Source organism: Bos mutus, chromosome 18 (assembly GCF_027580195.1).
Source record: "Bos mutus isolate GX-2022 chromosome 18, NWIPB_WYAK_1.1, whole genome shotgun sequence".
In the NCBI taxonomy this organism is placed as follows: Eukaryota; Metazoa; Chordata; class Mammalia; order Artiodactyla; family Bovidae; genus Bos; species Bos mutus.
In genome coordinates this window covers 10458518-10477326 of record NC_091634.1, presented here as the reverse complement: position 1 = coordinate 10477326, position 18809 = coordinate 10458518, and the positions used below count along the sequence as shown (strand labels likewise).

The 18809-nt window shown below is 51.3% G+C and overlaps 1 protein-coding gene and 1 long non-coding RNA gene across 2 annotated transcripts in view; one reads left to right on the top strand and one right to left on the bottom strand.

The window, feature by feature from the left end:
* The window catches only part of LOC138991760 (uncharacterized), a 23941-nt gene extending 23228 nt beyond the window's left edge, over nucleotides 1-713 (bottom strand). Inside the window, exon 1 of the long non-coding RNA XR_011467625.1 lies at nucleotides 574-713. This is a non-coding gene — a long non-coding RNA (uncharacterized lncRNA). The remainder of the gene's footprint in view (nucleotides 1-573) is intronic.
* Nucleotides 527-18809, top strand: PVR (PVR cell adhesion molecule). Its single transcript, XM_070387582.1, has 8 exons — nucleotides 527-862; nucleotides 4141-4500; nucleotides 6466-6756; nucleotides 8915-9032; nucleotides 13550-13698; nucleotides 14846-14965; nucleotides 16609-16640; nucleotides 17075-18809. The coding sequence occupies exons 1-8, from the start codon at nucleotides 784-786 to the stop codon at nucleotides 17135-17137; spliced, it is 1212 nt and encodes a 403-aa protein (XP_070243683.1). The 5' UTR covers nucleotides 527-783; the 3' UTR covers nucleotides 17138-18809.

Here is an 18809-nt window from a genome sequence, read left to right as displayed (position 1 = left end):
CCACGGCTGTGTGCCAGGAGTGGGCTCCGGGACCAAGGCAGAGGGGTCAGCAGGAAGCAGAACTCTCCGAACTGGCCAAAGTCCAAGGAGAAGCAACTTGCCCAATATGACCCCAGGGGTGGCAGCTTTAGGGGTTAGGAACTCAGGATCTGTCCCCATGATAGACTCAAATCCCCGCTCTGTCCCTCGCCAATCCTGAACTTTAGAAAGTCGCTGAACCTCTTTGCCAGCGCCTCAGTTTCCTCGGGGCTCAGCGGTAAAGAACCTGCCTGCAGTGCAGGAGGAAACCCCAGCTGGATCCCCCGGTGGGGAAGATCCCTTGGAGAAAGAAATGTCTACTCGCCACAGTATTTCTTGCCTGGGAAATCCCATGGACAGAGAGGAGCCTGGCGGGCCACAGTCCGTGGGGTCACCAAGAGTAGGACACGACTCAGCGACTGAAACAACGACACATCCGAACCCATGTCCTAGCGAAGTCACCGTCGTACGTGACGTCAGTAGAGTGTAGCAAAGGGGCGGAGGGAGGGGCAGTACCCGGCGCCTCCGGGGGCGTCGGAGGAGCCAGACGGGTACCTGGAGGGCGCGCATTTCTACTTCTTCCTCGCTGCTAGTCCGAGGAGGTCCTGCCGGAGGCTGCGGCGGCTGAGTGACGTCGGGATTCCTGCTCAGAAGGTGCGGAATCAGCACGAGCCGCGCCCAAGCGGCTGGCAGAGCGAGCGGACGCCCGGCTCAAGTGAAGAAGGCCGGGCGCGCTCTGCCCAGGGGCGCCGGGAGGAAGCCGGCATGGCCCCTGCTTTTGTCTTCACTCGGCGGCTGCTGCTGCAGTTCCTGCTGTTTTTGTTCTGGACGACCCTGGGAGCCGGTGAGTGACCCCGCGCGATCGGGCGGCCCCCGTTCCCCCTCTCCCTCCCCACCGGCCAGGGCGCTCGCCCCACCCTGAGTTGCTCGCCGCCCTTCGCCGCGCGCCAGCGCGCCCGCTCCCCTCCGCCCCAGTGGTGCGGCCACGCCGGGCCTGGGCCAGACTCTCCTGATAGCTTCCCCGAAAACCGCCGGACTTCGGGAGATTTCTGAAGGGCAGGGCGGGCAGGCCTCCGGGGAAAAATAAAGCGGAAGGTGAACTTTCTCCGTGCCACACCTGCCCAGGCAACACACCCGCGCACCTGCTCGCTATACCAGCGCACCCTTCTCCCCAGCCCACCGAGGATGCTTGATGAGGGGGAGGAGGGCAGCGGCAGACAACCCTGTTCTCTCGTTCCCCTTCGACCGCGTCTGGCTCTAGTCCGCGGCCGGCTCTAGGCCGCGGCCATTCATTCATTCACGCATTCACCCCACGCACGTGTGTTGAGTGCCTAGTATGGGCCGCGTTCCGCCTGCTGGCAGTATAGCTCTGATGTCAGACAGCGGTGAGTTGAAAATAGTTTTTGGCATTTAATGCCTCCCTGTTTCCCTGAAATGTCTGTTGGGGGCTGGGAGGAGGAAGTAGGGGAGAATGGAATGCCACCTACCTTGTAAAATGGTGTCTTGGAAACACCCTGAGCTAGATGCACTGAAGAAAAACAATAATGACTGTGATGATTCACATGAACAGTAATAATACTGAACACAGACTTGAGGCAACCAGAGTCTCCTCATTTCTCAAAAGGTCTCAACCCAGGCTCTGCCCCCTAGCTTTCTGGTTTACCCAGGCAGATAGCTTGACCATGCAAGGCTCACTTGACCCCTCTGTCTAAAGAGGGTGAAAATCCTAGTGCTAGAAGTGTGGATCTCATGGACCTTGGAGGGGGTTGGAGGAGGATTGGCCCAAGGGAGCAGCTCAGGGGCCTGGCATGCAGTGGAACTTGGCCCTGGCTATGGCATAGGGTGTAAGCCTAGAGAAAGGCCACTTCACCCAATGTCATCCTCACAGAGGTCTTACCATCAGAGAAGGAGACACACTTGCCCAGAGCTGCACAGCACATCCATGGTAGAGCTGGCATTCGATCCGAGACTAGTGTGCTCAGCTCACCACTCAATCCCCTCGTGTCCAGACTGTGTCCTCCCTCCACACACCTTGCTCCAAGCCCCCCAGTCCACTATGTCCTGACCTCCTCTTCCTCATAGCAATAATTATAATGTTCACCGGTATAGAGTGCTTGGCATATATCTTTACGTAAATTTCATCATTTAGTCCTTCCAACTCCCTCTTAAGTTACAAACACCCCCATTTTACGGATGAGGAGACAGAGGCTCAGGGGAGTGAAACCACAGGCACAAAGGCCACAGTTAGTGAGTGGAAGGACTGAGATTCAAAGCACTTAACTCCTCGCCTTCTTCTTTATCCCTATTATTATTAATAAGGATGCATAGCATTGTGTTTATCAATGTGGATAAGTCAACACATGTTGAGGATCTAGTGTGTGCAGGGACTCTAGGGAGAATGATTTTCATATGCAGTCTGTGGATTAGAGATCAGGAGTCTTGACTGAAGATGGCCCAGGTTCAAATCCCACCTCTGCCACTTGCCCTCGGTGTGACCTGGAGCAGAAGACTGTGCTTTGGATTTCCCCTCTGCAAAGTGGGGCCGACAGTGGTGCTTTTGCCTCAAGGTGCTGCTTAAGGACTAAATGCTGGGAGACGTGTGAAGCACTCAGAACAGCTCCTAATCTGTGTAAGCAACCCCAGAATGTTAACTGTAATTACTCCTATTTTACAAACTAGCAGAAAAGAATCCGAGATGTTAAGGAACCTGCCTGAAGCCCTCACAGCAGAGAGCTGAGGGGATCCAAAACCTGGGGGCTATAATCACCTCCCTTCTTTTAAAAAAAAAACAACTTTTTTTTTTTTTTGGATGTGGATGCTTTTTAATGGTCTTTATTGAATTTGTTGCAATCCTGCCTTACTTTTATGTTTTGGCTTTTTGGCTGCAAGGTATATGGGATCTTAGCTTCCTGACCAGGGATCAAACCTGTGCCTCCTTCATTGGAAATCTTAACTACTGGACCACCAGGGAAGTCCCATCAATTCCTTTCTTATGCTTGGACCCCCCACAAACGTTTTCCCAACCTAAGGCCACAAAGAGTAATAATACTACTTTTTTTTTCCTTTGAGGATTTTTTTTTTAACTTTACAATATTGTATTGGTTTTGCCATATATCAACATGAATCCGCCACAGGTATACACGTGTTCCCCATCCTGAACCCTCCTCCCTCCTCCCTCCCCGTACCATCCCTCTGGGTCAAAAGAGACACTGATGTGTAGAACAGTCTTTTGGACTCTGTGGGAGAGGGAGAGGGTGGGGATGATTTGGGAGAATGGCATTGAAACATGTATAATATCATATATGAAACGAGTCACCAGTCCAGGTTCGATGCACGATACTGGAGCACTGGGATAATACTACTTTATTTCATGGATCCTAAGATGTTGAGTTTCTTCCCCCTTGTGTGTATGTGTGTGTGTGTGTGTGTGCGCGCACATGTGCGTGCGCGCGTGTATGCTCAGTCACTCAGTCGTGTCCAACTCTTTGTGACCTCATGAACTGTAGCCTACTAGGCTCCTCTGTCCATGGAATTTTCCAGGCAAGAATACTGGAGCAGGTTGCCTTTTCCTACTCCAGGGGATCTTCCCCACCCAGGGATTGAACCAGCATCTCCTACATTGGCAGGTGGATTCTTTACCACTGAGCCACCTGAGAACCCCTTCTTCCCCTTCCCATACCTCTAAATCGGAAATGCTCTAACAGCATCCCAGTGCATTTTAAAATTGATGACTGGAGGTAACAAAAAAGTTTTGGAACTATATAGTGATGCTCTCTGCACAACATCGTGAATGTACTTAATTGCCACTGGAGTATATGTTTTAAAGTGGTTTAAGAGACAAATTTAATTTTTAACCACAACACAGACCGCAATTTTTAAAATTGATGATGCTGAGATAGAGGATATATGGTAATAACAACCCAATTGGGGGGGGGCGGTGCGGGACCCAGTGGCAGACCCAGTTCAGCCCCCATCTCATCCTCACCCCTGGACCAGGATTGGTGCTCTGCATCCCCATTCCCCTCAACACACACACACCCAAGGGGTTCCAAGCTCCAGGAGCCTCCTACCCCATCCAGATCAGGGACACTCAGATGTGACCCACCCTGTGTTCCCCCGCAGGGACCAAGATAATCACAGTGCTGGCCCCAGTCCAGGTGTCCGGTTTCCTGGGAGAAAATGTGACACTGCCATGCAAACTGCACCCCCTGGAACACAACGTGACGGTGACGCAAGTGACCTGGACAAAGCAGAGACAGGCAGAGCCCGCCCGCAGCGTGGCGGTCTTCCACCCCACCCAGGGCCCCAGCTTCCACGAGTCCAGCCGGTTGGAATTTATGGCCGCCAAGCCCGGCGAGAAGCTGCAGGACGCCTCACTGGCTGTGCGGGAGTTGCGCGTGGAAGATGAGGCTAATTACACCTGCCAGTTCGCCACCTTCCCTAATGGTGACAAGAGCGCTCGAACCCAGCTCCGTGTGCTCGGTAAGCCAGGAGGAGGGGGGAGCCGAAAGGGAGGGATGTGGAGTCGGATAGGGAGGTGAGCAAAGAGAGGGAAGGGGCCAGGAGGGAGGGAGAAATTCCGAGGGAACAAAAGGAGGTCGAGCAATGACCCTGCGGGATGCAGGGGAGATGAGAAGGGGGAGGGGGTCAAGGACCGGACGAGAGTCCAAGGTCCTGGGATGTAAGAGCTTGGAGACTGTGGGCAAGGGGATTGGAGGATCTGGGGATGCTGGTGGTAGAGAGGGGAGTGGCTGATGCAAGAAGTAGGTGGGGACAGAGACTGGCCTGGGAAGCTGGGAAGCCACTGCCAGCTTGGGCAGGTGGATTCATCTTGAAACCTGCTTTCTTCATCTATAAAAGAGGCTTAGCAACAATAGCGCTGCCTTCAGAAAGCTATCCTGAAGGTCCAAGGAGTTCATCCAGGTGAAACGCTTAGAGCAGAGACCTCTGTGGGCTGGGGATAGTCGGTCAGTTGTCGTTACTCCCTTTGGTGAGGAAGTGAGTGAGTGAGTGCTCAGTCATGTCTGACTCTTTGTGACCCCATAAACTGTAGCCCGCCAGGCTCTTCCCTATGGGATTTCCCAGGCAAGGGTACTGGAGTGGTTGGCCATTTCCTGCTCCAGGGCATTTTCCCAGCCCAGGGATCGAACCATCTCCTGTGTCTCATGCATTCCAGACGGGTTCTTTACCCACTGAGCCAAAGGGAGAGTTGAAATAGACTGGGGGGCAGGTAGATTCTGATATCCAGGAGTGGAGGGCTTTCTCCAACCGAGGTGGGTGGCGGGGAATGCCCTTGGCATTGTCATGGAAACAGGCATTCATTTTTATGAGTACCAGAGAAAATATGACAGGCCTTCCTCTTGGCAACTGAGTATGAAGTCTCTTTGCCTTGGTTTTCTCATCTGTGAAATGGAGATTGCTGTCAGGATGAATAAGAGCTCATGTTTCTTTTTTGCTTCTGTGTCAGGAACTGTTCTGGGCCTTGTATGAATGACTCACCATTCTCCAGGGGGTCTTCCCAAAGCAGGGATCAAACCTGGGTTCCCTGCATTGCAGGCAGATTCTTTACCGTCTGAGCCACCAGGGGAGCTCACTATCACTTTCTGTGTCAGGAACTGTCCCAGGCCTTGCATGAATGACTCATGAAAGGTTAATTCCTTGGAACAGTGGCTGACACATGCCACCAACCAAAGGCATCTCTCATCATTTCAGAAAACTTAAGACTTCAGGTCTTATGATTTAGGATGAGAGTAAAACAGAACCGCTGAGTCAAATTAAAGAGAAATCTTGGGTAACAAGAACACAGGTACTGAGGGAAAAGGAACCACATGAAATCCCAGGTCTGGGAATCACCAGAATGATTAAGAAATGGGCAAGGTAGTTTTAGAGTCAGACAGATCTTGTGGGACGATCCAGTTCTGTCATTTATGACTATGGAACCTTGAGCCAGTCACTCTTGTCTGAATCTCCAGAGCACAGCTCAGCCCTCCCCTCCTCCGTGAAGCCCTCATTAACCACCATCCCCGAGATTCAGGTACCCCTTCTGGGATCCCCCATCCCAGCCTTGCCCAGTCTGAGTCATCTCTGGGGAAATCCGTCTTCACTTCCGACAGTCCACCCCAAGAAGGCAAGGGTGGCGCTGTCTCAGTCCTTCCTGAGTTTTCAATACTGCCCATCACAGAGCCAGGCACCGTATTCACTTACCAATCATAATTATATATATTGACGTATTACCTGCCAAGTACCCTTTTAAGAGCTTTACCTATAAATTCTCATGGCTGGTCATCCTCCCCTTATCCCCAGTTGACAGACAAGGAAACTGGGCCAGAGCACGGATTTGAACATGGCCACATCCGGTACCCTCATCTCGGTACTCCCCTGCTGCTGAGATGTTTGTTGCATAACTGCTGGTGAGGCGTAACCCGTGTCTTTTGCTCCTCTTCTCAGCCCAGCCCCAGAACAAGGTTGAGACCCTGGACATCCCGCTCAGCCCGAACCCTGTGCCGGTGGCTCGCTGTGTCTCCACCGGAGGTCACCCACCTGCCCGCATCTCCTGGTCCTCAGATGAAAAGACCAATACCACCCAGGTGCCAGGGCCTCTGCCTGGCACCGTCACCGTCATCAGCCTCTTAATCTTAACACCGTCCAGCCAGGTGGACGGCAGGAACATCACCTGCAGAGTGGAGCACGAGAGCTTGGAGGAGCCCATGGTGCTCCCCATGACCCTGGCTGTGTCCTGTGAGTGGGTCTAAGTGTGAGCAAGGGCGGGAGGGGCTGCCAGACTGTCTCCACCACCGCCCTGCCAATGGCCACTGTCTCCACCCTCCCCCTGCCATTGGCCAGCTGTCTCCACCCTCCCCCTGCCATTGGCCAGCTGTCTCCACCCTCCCCCTGCCATTGGCCAGCTGTCTCCACCCTCCCCCTGCCACTGGCCAGCTGTCTTCACCTTCCCCCTGCCATTGGCCAGCTGTCTCCACCCTCCCCCTGCCATTGGACAGCTGTCTCCACCCTCCCCCTGCCATTGGACAGCTGTCTCCACCCTCCCCCTGCCATTGGACAGCTGTCTCCACCCCCCCTACACTGACTCCGAGGGGCACTTTCAGCATTACATCATTTCATCATCAGAGCTGGCTCTCTGACTATTTATTGCCTTACACCCATCCCCACATTGTCTACACCGACTCCCCTGGGCCATAGATAACCCTGTCCTTTATTGTCTATACCAGCTTCTTCTTTTTTTTTTTTTTTCCCCTTTTGGCCATACCACAGGGTATGTGGGATCTTAGTTCCCGGTGCCTACGTGCATGCTGTCACTTCAGTTGTGTCCAACTTTTTGCGACCCCATGGACTGCACCAGGGTCTTCTGTCCATGGGATTCTCCAGGCAAGAATACTGGAGTGGGTTGCCATGCCCTTCTCCAGGGGATCTTCCCCATCCAGGGAGTGAACCCGAGGCTCTTATGTCTCCTGCGTTGGCAGACGGATTCTTCACCACTAGCACCACGAGGGAAGCCTCTTAGTTCCCTGACCAGGGATCAAACCCATGCCCTGTGCAATGGAAGCACTGAGTCTTAAACACTGGACTGCTAGGGAAGGACTCTACCAGCTTTTTATACCACAGTTCACACTGCTCCCTGGGGGCCGCTGTCTACACGGACACCCCACATATGCTCTCTTGAGCCCGCACACAGTGCCTACACCCTCTTCCCTGGGCAACTGTCCACACTGACCTCGTACACACTGCTACACTGCTTCCTCGCCATCGATACCAACTCCCCTGTGTTTCCCACACTGCCATAATACCGTCTGGGCTTCCCAGGTGGCGCTACTGGTAAAGAATCTGCCTGCCAATGCAGGAGATGCAGGTTTGATCCCTGGGTCGGGAAGATCCCCTGGAGGAGGAAATGAAAACCCACTCCAGTATTCTTGGAAAATTCCACAGACAAGAGGAAGCTGGTGGGCTACCGTTCATGGTGTCACAAAGAGTTAGACGCTACTGAGCATACACACACACTATTATCTACACTGGCTCCTGTGGGCCCCAGACAGCATTGCCCTCACTGTCTACACCACTCCTTTAGGCCACCAGCTGAGGGCAATTGGCAATTGACCACTGCTGCCTTGACACCCTGCATTTTCTACTCAGGTTCTCCTAGATACTCTCTCACACCGACCCACAACATTGTCTACACTGGCTATCCTGGAGAACTGCCTACAGTGTCCCCACCCCCACCCCCCGTGTAGTCTACACTCCCCTTTTCCCCACTGTAGTCTACACTGGCTCATCTACGGACTGGGTCCTCCTATCACTGTCTGGACTGACTACTCCCTGCCTGACAGTTGCTGCACTGTCTACACCCGACCCCCTCAACTGGATCTGAGTGAGGAGGGTGTCTAAACTGACTCCTTCCCAACACACATACAAAAACACCCCGTCTCATTGGCCTTCCCCCTGGGGACTTTAAAAATCTTCCCTGTTGGTCATATTTGAGTTGGGTAACACACAGACTGAAATGCAGTCATCCAGGATTCTCTCCTGCAGGACTTGTCAGAGCCTTGAATATGCTCACATGTGTTATGAACACCCAGAAGGAGGCTTTTTCTCACAGGACATCCCAGGCATGCCAGGACCTGGCTTTATAGGGAAAACCAATAGAGAAGCAGGTCCTGAGAAGCGCTCTCTGTGACCCCTGTCCTAGCACCCTGCTTAGGACTCCCAGGCTTCTATTCTTGGTGCGGAAGCTGGAACCCATTGCCCAGACCCCTCCCAGGCCTCTCCACCTTGAGCTGTTCCCCAAACCTGCCAAAGCCCTCTTCCTGTTGTGACATGAATCCCAGCTATCTTTAGGCCCCTTGAAGACTCCCTGTCTCTGAGCCTGTGTGTCTGTTTCCCCCAGACCCCCCCGAGGTCTCCATATCCGGCTATGATGACAACTGGTACATCGGCCGTAGAGAGGTTGCCCTGAACTGTGACATCCACAGCAAACCAGAGCCCACGGACTACAACTGGAGCACGTGAGTTTCTGGGTCAGAGGAAGGAGGGGCTGGGGGCCTGGACTCCTGGGTCTGAGGAAGGAGAGATGTAGGCAGGAAAGTTAAAAACAAAACAAGAAGTCAACTGTGGGCCCCCAGGAAAATATCTTGTATGCACAGAGTTGATGAGGTGATAAAGTCCAGGTTTGTTGACACACCTGCTCTTTATGGGGTGCCTGCTGTGTGCCAGGTACTTACCTGCACCCCACGTGATCCCCACGCTCCGGCCAGAGTCTGCACTATCGCCAGGACTGAGTTAAAGATCTGCCCGGGAGCTGTGGTCATCTGCCCGGGCACATGGGTATAGAGGTGACTCTCCCGTCGGCGTCTGGCTCCAAACCCAATCCTCTTAAGCCCTGGACTGTGCCACCTCCCCAGCCACCTTGTGTAACCTGCTCAGTCACCTCTTACAGAGCAAATTCTGTCCCATCCCCATTCTCATTTTTTAAAATATCTATTTATTTGGCTGCATCGGGTTTAGTTGCGGCACGTGGGGTCTTTGTCGTGGCGCACAGACTCTCTAGTTGTGGCGCGCATGCTCAGCAGGTACAGCGCACAGCTCAGTTGCCCCAAGGGCATGTGGGATCTTAGTTCCCCAAGTGAAAATCGCTCAGTCGTGTCCGACTCTTTGCGACCCTGTGGACTATACAGTCCGTGGAATTCTCCAGGCCAGAATACGAGTGTGTAGCCTTTCCCTTCTCCAGGGGATCTTCTCAACCCAGGGATCGAACCCATGTCTCCCACATTGCGGGCTTATTCTTTACCAAATGAGCCACAAGGGAAGCCCAAGAATGCTGGAGTGGGTAACCTATTCCTTCTCCAGGGCATCTTCCCAACCCAGGAATCGAACCTGGGTCTCCAGCATTGTAGGCAGATTCTTTACCAAATTTTCTTTACCAACTGAGCTACCAAAATTCTTTACCAACTGAACTCCAGGGATCAAACCCTCATTGCAAGGCAGATTCTTAACCACTGGAAGCTACCAACAGGTAAGTAGCCCCTTCCTGATTTTCTCGATTGAGGAGCAGAGCAATCAAAAAACTTCCTCAAATTCCTGTTGAGACCAAGGATAAAAGTGGGGAAAGATAAAGGCAAAGGGGTAAATGGTTTAACCTAATTTTTATTGGGCCCAGTTTTTGTTATTACAAAAATAACTTATGAGCACTGTAGAAACTTTAGGCAATATGGTTATGAGTAAAAAGAAGAAAATAGCTCTTATAGTCCTGTACCCAGTCATCTCCAGAAGCATCACTGTTACCCTTTATTACATATCCTTCCTGTCTTTTTTTCAATATTTCTAAAAAAAAAAGAAAGAAACTGTGCTGTATGTATAATTTTGGAAACTTTCCTCTGTCCACGAATACATTTCTTTCGTTTTTGTTTCGTCTTTGCCACACCTCACAGCATATCTGATCTCAGTTCCCTGACCAGGGATGGAACCCACGCGCCTTTGCTGTGGAAGCGCAGAGTCTTAACTGCTGGGCCACCAGGGAAGTCCCTCTCGTGAACACCTTTCCAAGTCAGGGCACATAGATCTATTTTCCCCCAGCATTTTATCGGGAAATGTTTCAAGCCTACAGAAGTCTTGTAAGCATTTTCCAGTAAACATTCAAAACCCCGCTGTGTGGATCCTCTCACTAACATTTTCCCGGACTTGGTTTATCACATTCCTCCCCTTCAATCCATCCCTCTTGCCATCTATCCAACAGTCCTCATCATTTATGCATTTCAAAACCCCACCACCTGCTTCTTTGAGGGTCTAGGACTCTGTTGCAGATGAGGCTGTCGATGACATAACCAGTCCCACCTGGGGATACAGAGGTGCTTTCCCGTTCTCAACTATGCAAATGTCGTGGTGGCGGGCATCCCCAGCAGTCCACCTCTGTGGACAGCCAATCATGTGTCAATGGTCTGCCAGTAGGGCTGCCAATCGAAGGTTTTTGATTGGTATTGACAGCTGGCCTTTACCTTCCTGTCTCAAAGCAATGCAATTCAGGCTCACAAACCATATGGCCAGCTTTCCATGCCAACTCTGCAGAATACCCAAACCCATGTCCCAGTCTCCTCTGTCCATTAAACCAGTGTTTCTTTTGTTCTTTTTAAATATTTATTATTTATTTGGCTGCACTGGGTTTTAGTTGTGCTATGTGGGATCTAGTTCCCTGACCAGGGATCGAACATGGACCCCCTGAATTGGGAAGGTGGAGTCTTAGCCACTGGCCCACCAGGGAAGTCCCTAAACCACTGTTTCTTGAGTACTTACTGTGTGTCGGATGCTACTGACCCATGTGCTGCGTGCTAAGTCACTTCAGTCATGTCCGACTTTTTGTGACTCCATGTACTGTAGCTCGCCAGGCTCCTCTGTCCGTGGGATTCTCCAGGCAAGAATACTGGAGTGGGTTGCCATTCTCTCCTCCAGGGGATCTTCCCCACCCAGGGACTGAATTTGTACCTCTTAGGACTCCTAAGAGTGGGTTCTTTACCACTAGCACCACCCACAGGCTTCGGTAAATGAAAAAAGAACCAAATTCCCCCCTCTCAAATCTTCAGATCTGGGGAGAGAGACAAACAAGGTAATGTCAGAATTCCTTGGTGGGTCACAAGTTATGTTTCCACATTTTCCCTGCCAAGGGCCCCTGGAGTTCAATCACAGGTCAGGGAACGAAGATCCCACAAGCTTTAGGGTGTAGCCAAAATTTTTTAAAAAATTTTTTTAATTTAAAGAAAAATAAACAAGATACCATTTTTAAGGATGGAGTGTGTCAGTTCAGTTCAGTTCAGTCACTCAGTGGTGTCTGACTCTTTGCGACCCCATGAATCGCAGCACGCCAGGCCTCCCTGTCCATCACCAACTCCCGGAGTTCACTCAGACTCATGTCCATCGAGTCAGTGATGCCATCCAGCCATCTCATCCTCTGTCATCCCCTTCTCCTCCTGCCCCCAACCCCTCCCAGCATCAAAGTTTTTTCCAATGAGTCAACTCTTCACATGAGGTGGCCAAAGTACTGGAGTTTCAGCTTTAGCATCATTCCTTCCAAAGAAATCCCAGGGCTGATCTCCTTCAGAATGGACTGGTTGGATCTCCTTTCAACTCTTCACATGAGGTGGCCAAAGTACTGGAGTTTCAGCTTTAGCATCATTCCTTCCAAAGAAATCCCAGGGCTGATCTCCTTCAGAATGGACTGGTTGGATCTCCTTGCAGTCCAAGGGACTCTCAAGAGTCTTCAGGTGGTGATAAATGCTGTGGGAAAGATCTTGCAGAGGAGGTGGGGGGTTGCTACAGTTGAAAGAGGGTAACCAAGGAAGGTGTCAGAAAGGTGATGTCTGAGTAGAGGACTGAAGGAAGTGAGGGTGATCTGTGTGGGTACCAATGGGAAGGGCATTCCAGGCATAGGAAACAGCATATGCAAAGACCTGAGGTGGGAACATAACTGAAGCATTCCAGGGTCACCAAGTCAGCCACCATGGATATGGAGGCAGGAGCAAATGGATCAGTGCATCAGGGGGCCAGCTTGTGTGGGACCTGGGCCCGTGATCAGGACTTTTCCTTTAAGGAAGGACTCTGGACAGAGGGCTGAAGAACTGATGCTTTTAAATTGTGGTGCTGATGAAGACTCTTGAGAGTCCCTTGGACTGCAAGGAGATCAAACCAGTCAATCCTATAGGAAATCAACCCTGAATATTCATTGAAAGGACTGATGCTGCAGCTGAAGCTCCAATACTTTGGCCACCTGATGGGAAGAGCTGACTCATTGGAAAAGACCCTGATGCTGGGAAAGATTGAGGGCAGGAGGAGAAGAGGGCAGCAGAGGATGACATGGTTAGATAGCATCATTGACTCAATGGACATGAATTTGAGCAAACTCTGGGAGATAGTGAAGGACAGGGGAGCCTGGAGGGCTGCAGTCCACGGGGTCGCAGAGTCGGACACAACTTAGCAACTGAACAGCAACAGTAACTAGACAGAGGAGAGACTTTGGCTACGTTCTCTTTGTTTTTAACATTTGTTTTTGGTTGAGTTGGGTCTTAGTTGCTGCACACGGGATCTTCCTTGCAGCGTGTGGGCTTCTCTCTGGTCATGGTGCGCAGGCTCCAGAGTACATGGACTCTGTGGTTTGCAGCAGACAGGCTCTCTAGCTGAGGTGCCTGGGCTCAGTACTTTTGACTTGCAAGCTTAGTTGCCCCTCAGCATGTGAGATCCCAGATCCCCAACCAGGGATCGAGCTCACATCCCCTGGATTGATTAGCAGGCAGATTCTTAACCACTGGACCACCAGGCAAGTCCATCTGTGTGGATTTTGAACGTGGGGCAGACAGGGTTTGCTGATAGGGTGGATGGGAGCGTGAGAGGCAGAGTTGGGGGAACTCCCGGCTTGCTCTGAACTTGTATTATAGACGGCGTGAGAGTTGCTATATTCCTGCTGTACAGTGGGTGCCCCAACACCAGCTACTCTAGGCCTCTGACTGAGACCACTTCCTCACCCATCTGTCTCTCCTAGGCCCAACGGAACCCTGCCAGTCTCTGCTGTGGTCCAGGGCACTCAGCTCCTGATTCATACTGTGGACGAGACCATCAATGTGACTTTCATCTGCCTTGTCACCAACGCCCTAGGGACCAACCAGGCAAACGTGACCATCCTGGTCAGAGGTGAGGAGCCCCCTGGGTGGGGAGGACAGAGGAACTCAGGATAGATATCAAAGAGGATATTGAAGTAGGATTCCCTCTGAGGGAGGGGTTTAGAGGTGGTCCCTGGTTAAAGGAGTCCCTCAACCACAAGAATGCTCCCAAGCTCCCATTCTTTCTCTAAGCCCCTTCATGGAAGGTTCAACGGGCTCAGCTTTACTGTCTGTTAACTCACCATCTGAACCGTTGGAACCACTGTACAGCCACCTGGACACAGCCCCTCTGCAAACCCAGGCTGGGGTAGTTGCATAATGCCTCTTCCCAATGGACTCAGGAAGGCTTTTCCAAGTATATTAGACAGAACTCTGTCATTTGCAATTGATAGAAGCTCAACTCAAAATAGTCCAGGCAAAAATGGTACTTTATTAGAACTTCACCTTCAGGTATGGTTAGATCCAAGTGCTCCAGCTGTGTAACCCAGGAACTTTTCTTGACCTCTGTTGTCTCTGCTTCTCTTTTGCTGGCTTTATTCCCTGGCAGGCTTTCCCCTCAGGAAGGTAAGATGATCCCCAGCAGTTTATGGGCTCACAGCCCACCAGTTTAGTAATCCCAAGGGAAAGAATACCCCACTTTCAATAGCTCTAGCCAGAGTCTGAAGGCTGGCTCTCATTGGCTCAACTTAGATCCCACCTCATGAGCCAATTGCAGCAGCCAGAGAGAATGGAATGCTCTGATTGGCCAGGCCCAGGTCAAAGTCCCATCCTCCGGCTTGTACATGCTGCTATATTTAAAATGGATAACCAACAAGGACCTACTATATAGCAGGTGGAACTCTGTTCAATGTTATGTGGCAACCTGGGCAGGAGAGGGGTTTGGGGGAGAATGGATACATATATATGTATAGCTGAGTCCCTTTGCTGTTCACCCGAAATTAACACAACGTCATTTGTTAATCGGCTCTGCCCCAACACATAATAAAAAATTAAAAAAAAAGAAAGCTCAAGTCCCATCCTAGGAACCAGAGGATGGGGTGAAGCTCAGCTAAATCATATAGACTGAGGGAGGCAGAACGGTAGCCTCCTTCAAAAGTGAATTCTAATATTTTGGGGGGCAGGTGAAACCCCCCAAGAAGTCTCTCAGCTTAAATCTCTGCTTCCTTCTCTTCTGGCAGAACGTCCTAGGGAAAAGTCACAAGAGGGCTCTACGATCTATATCATCCTGGCCTCGGTAATCCTGTTTGTTGTCTTCCTGGTGTTCCTCCTGATTTATCTCTGCCGGCGCAAAAACTCCCGTGAGTCCCCTCTTTTTCACAATATCCCCTGCCTGCCTGCTGTAAATGAACATCACTACAGCCGCCATAATTAAGCACCTACTATGAACCTACAGGCTCTGTACTAAACTTTCCATGTGGCAACCTCTCCCTGAACCTTCATGCCAACACCATGAGGTTCCCCCGTTTGACAGACAGGGACGCTGAGACCAGGGAGTTTTATTCATTGGATCATTGACTCGTTTTTACAAAGTGGGAGCAGCTCCTGTAAGTCCTGAAAGGCCACAGTAAGGACTTTGGCTTTCAATCCAGGTGACAGAGAAGCTCCTGCCAAAGGGATGCAGTGCAAAATAACACTTAACCCTTTCACCGTCACTTTCCTTCATCTGCCTTGCTCAGGACTGGCTCCCTGAAAGGAGGGGTTGCCCCAATCCCTAGCTCTAAAAGGTGCCCAGATCCCTGGCTCAAGGGCTTTGCAAGGCTGTTCCCCTACCTGGAGCCCCCTTCCCCGTGGCTCCCTCTGGCAAAGTCCTGTAGTTAATTCTGTAATCAAAAGAGCTACATTTTGCTGAGCACTTTCTCTGCTCCAGGCATTTCCTGTGCACAGCCCCCTTGAATGCTCACAACCACCCTGTAAAGAGAGTCCCCCTGTGAGCCCATTTTACAGATGAGGAAACATTTGCTCAGAGAGGTGACATTACCTGCCAGCTGGCACACAGCTAGAAAGTCAAGAGTTGAAGGCAGATCTGTTGGTTACAAAGTTTTATTCATTCAACCACTAAACAAAAAGGCCTCCTCACATCCCAGTGGGAAGCCCTCTCCTCCAGGGAGCCCTCCCTGATCTTTCCCTGAAATGAACCAAGCACCTGCTCTGGGTGTCCCCACCCGCACCCCTTGCCCACTCAGGGGCATCATGGTATGGGGACTTGTCTGTCTCTCCAGTGGACTGGGAAACCCAGGAGCACAGAGCTAGACTGTCGATCATGGCTGTGTCCCCAGCACCACCCACCACTGGGTCGGCACGAAAGAGGTGTTTGAGGAAATGTTTGCTGAATGCATCACGTCCAGAGCCAGACTGCCTGTGTCTGAGCCCACAGGCAGTCACCATGGGCAAAAGCCTTACTATGACTCAGTTTCCTCATCTGTGAAATGGGCATGTCCATATCTGTTAGTGTAGACCCTGTACTTACCATAGCATTTGGCACATTGTAAGCCACACACTGGATATTTTTGTCTGTTTTGTTTACATCTTTATCTCCAGCACCCAGAGTGCATCTGGCACAAAGTAAACACTTGCTGTTTGCTGAATAAATCCCTGTTTGATGGTTGAGGAAACTGAGGCACAGAGAGGTTAAGTCAATTGCCCATGGTCACACGGCTCCTAAAGGACTGGGATTTGAACTCTTCCGTCTGGTTCCAGAGCCCATGCTCAATAAATATTTATGTATAGTTAATAACTGAAGGCATAACTAGATGAAGCCTATACCCCCGCTGTGGTTTTAAATGTAGGAACCATTTCGGGACGTGACTCCCCCTTGTCAATAGCAGAGCCAGGACTGGTCTGTCAGTAGCAGAATTCGAGGGGCCTGGTCACGCACATGTGTCTTCCCGTGCTTTTCAGCGTTGTCATTCACTTCTGATTACTTTTCCTCCTGTCTCCTCAGGTCGGAACCAGTACAGTCCCACTGCTAATGGGGTAAGTGTCATGGTGGAGTTGAGGAGGGGGTGGGGGTCTGCATGAACCCCAGATTAATCTCCGGGGATGTTTCCAAGAAAGGGCCAGGCACCTCTGTGCACCTGCAGCACTTAACCTGGGAATCTGCATTTTCAGATCTCCCCTGTCCTCCCCGTTCATGGAGGAGTGCTGCCCTGGCTTCCAGGGTTGGGAAAGGAGCAGGCCTGCAGCTCTCTGCATGCTGGGCTTCGGCAGGAAGAATTTTTTTTTATAAGGGCTTGAGGCTAAAGTTAGGACAGAGGATGAGATGGTTGGCATCATGGACATAAGTCTGAGCATACTCCAGGAGATAGTGAAGGACAGGGAAGCCTGGTGTGCTGCAGTGCATGGGGTTGCAAAGAGTTAGACACAACTGAGCAACTGAACTAGAGGCTAAAGTTTGCGTATTTCCCTAGACGGTCAGCTATTCAGCTGTTGCGAGCAATTCCCAGGATCCATCAACAGAGGGCACCAGGTGACAGCGTGGAGCTGGATGGTGAGAAGAGCTGTTGACGTGGATCTTCCAGCAGACTCCCTCCCCTGCCTCAATGGAGGGAGTCTCCCTCCAAAGACACTGGCCACCCTTCCCCTGCCAGACCTCAAGGATGCCCCCTCTGCCTCACAACACAGGCAGAGGGCAAGTTCAGGGGTCTCCAAGACCAGCCTCAGGTTGAGTCACTCGCTACAAGGACTATGGAACTCAGCAAAGCTGTTTACTCACGGATATAATTTACTATACTGCAAGGATGAGGTCAAGAGCAGCAACGTGAAAAGGCACGCAGGGCAGGGTCCCGGCAAAAGCTTCTGGTTGTTCAGTCCCAGTGGAGTCATATGGACAGCACTTACTTCTCCCCCCGATGACACGTGACCGCACACACAGAGTGTTGCCAAGCAGGAAAGCACGCCCGAGCCTTGGTTTCCAGAGGTGTCAATCGTGTAGACATGGCTGACCACCCATGCAGCTGACCTTGGCACCAACATAGAAAGAGTTGAAGAAAGACTGCGTGCATGATCAATCATGTCTGATTCTTTGCGACCCCATCAGTGTCCATGGGATTCTCCAAGAAAGAATGCTGGAGTGGATTGCCATTTTCTCTTCCAGGGGATCTTCTCGGCTCAGGGATTGAACCTGTGTCTCTTGCATCTCCTGCATTAGCAGGTGAATTGTTTACCGCTGCGCCCCCTGGGAAGCCTGGCACCAACATAGGTCAAACCATTATTGTGTGGCCTAATGCCCCCACCATGAATCACACTATCGGCACAGATTATCCTATATAGCCCACAGCCCCAGGTAAACAAAGCCTTCTATCAGCCAGGACATTCCAAAGAAGGGCCAAGAGGTTACTCCACAGGAACCAGGGGCAAAGGGCCACATCTTTTTTTGAACAAGGTTAATCCTTTCCTGCAAAGTAGGGCCACACAGAATGTTGCAACTACCGGAGGTTTTTTTGATAAGAATTTGACTTCCAGCCTTAAGCTTCTAAATTTCTGATTTAGTTGAATCTTGGTGAGAACCAGAGGCCGGAACTCAGCTGCCCCAGGACTGTCCAAGGAGCAGGAGCAAGTGGTGGCCCTGAACTGATGCGGTGCCCGGAAAGCATCTGTGGCCAGCGTGCTGGGGTTAACAACACCTTGGTCATCCACCGAGGAAAGCAGGAAGTTGTTTCCAAAACAAGGAGGAAAAAATAGATGCTGAAGAATCAGAAGCTACAGCTGTGCAGCACAGGCTGCCCTCAGACCTGGATGGACATAGCCCAAGCCCCAGGACGAAAAGCTTCTGTGATACACTGACATGTTTATAACTGTCCGTGATCTTGGGGGCAGGCACCAGAATTCCTCTGTCTGTTGGAGAAAATAGGCATAGAGACCTTGGGCCAGAATGCTAAACCGGAGAGCAGGGCGTGAGCCACTCTGCAAGAGAAAGTGAGAAGGACGTGTGGGCTTCCATCTGGGCAGATGGGAGAATGCAAAACAGAGAAGCGTGGGGAAGAGATGGGACCCAGCCAAACGGGAGGGCTGAGGGCATGACAAGGCCAGTGGGGCTCCATAGTGCAGGGCCATAAAGGGAGTCTGATTGCCTAGCTGCCACATAAACCCCTTGTCCGTTCCCAGCCCCAAACACCTTATTAAAGTTAATTTATTACACCTCGA

What these genes read in the sequence shown, in the direction of transcription:
- PVR (XM_070387582.1), top strand. Translation starts at nt 784, where the DNA reads ATGGCCCCTGCTTTTGTCTTCACTCGGCGGCTGCTGCTGCAGTTCCTG. An exon ending in AACCCAGCTCCGTGTGCTCG is followed by an intron (nt 4,501 to 6,465) that starts GTAAGCCAGGAG and finishes TCCTCTTCTCAG; the next exon opens with CCCAGCCCCAGAACAAGGTT. An exon ending in ACAGTCCCACTGCTAATGGG is followed by an intron (nt 16,641 to 17,074) that starts GTAAGTGTCATG and finishes GTATTTCCCTAG; the next exon opens with ACGGTCAGCTATTCAGCTGT.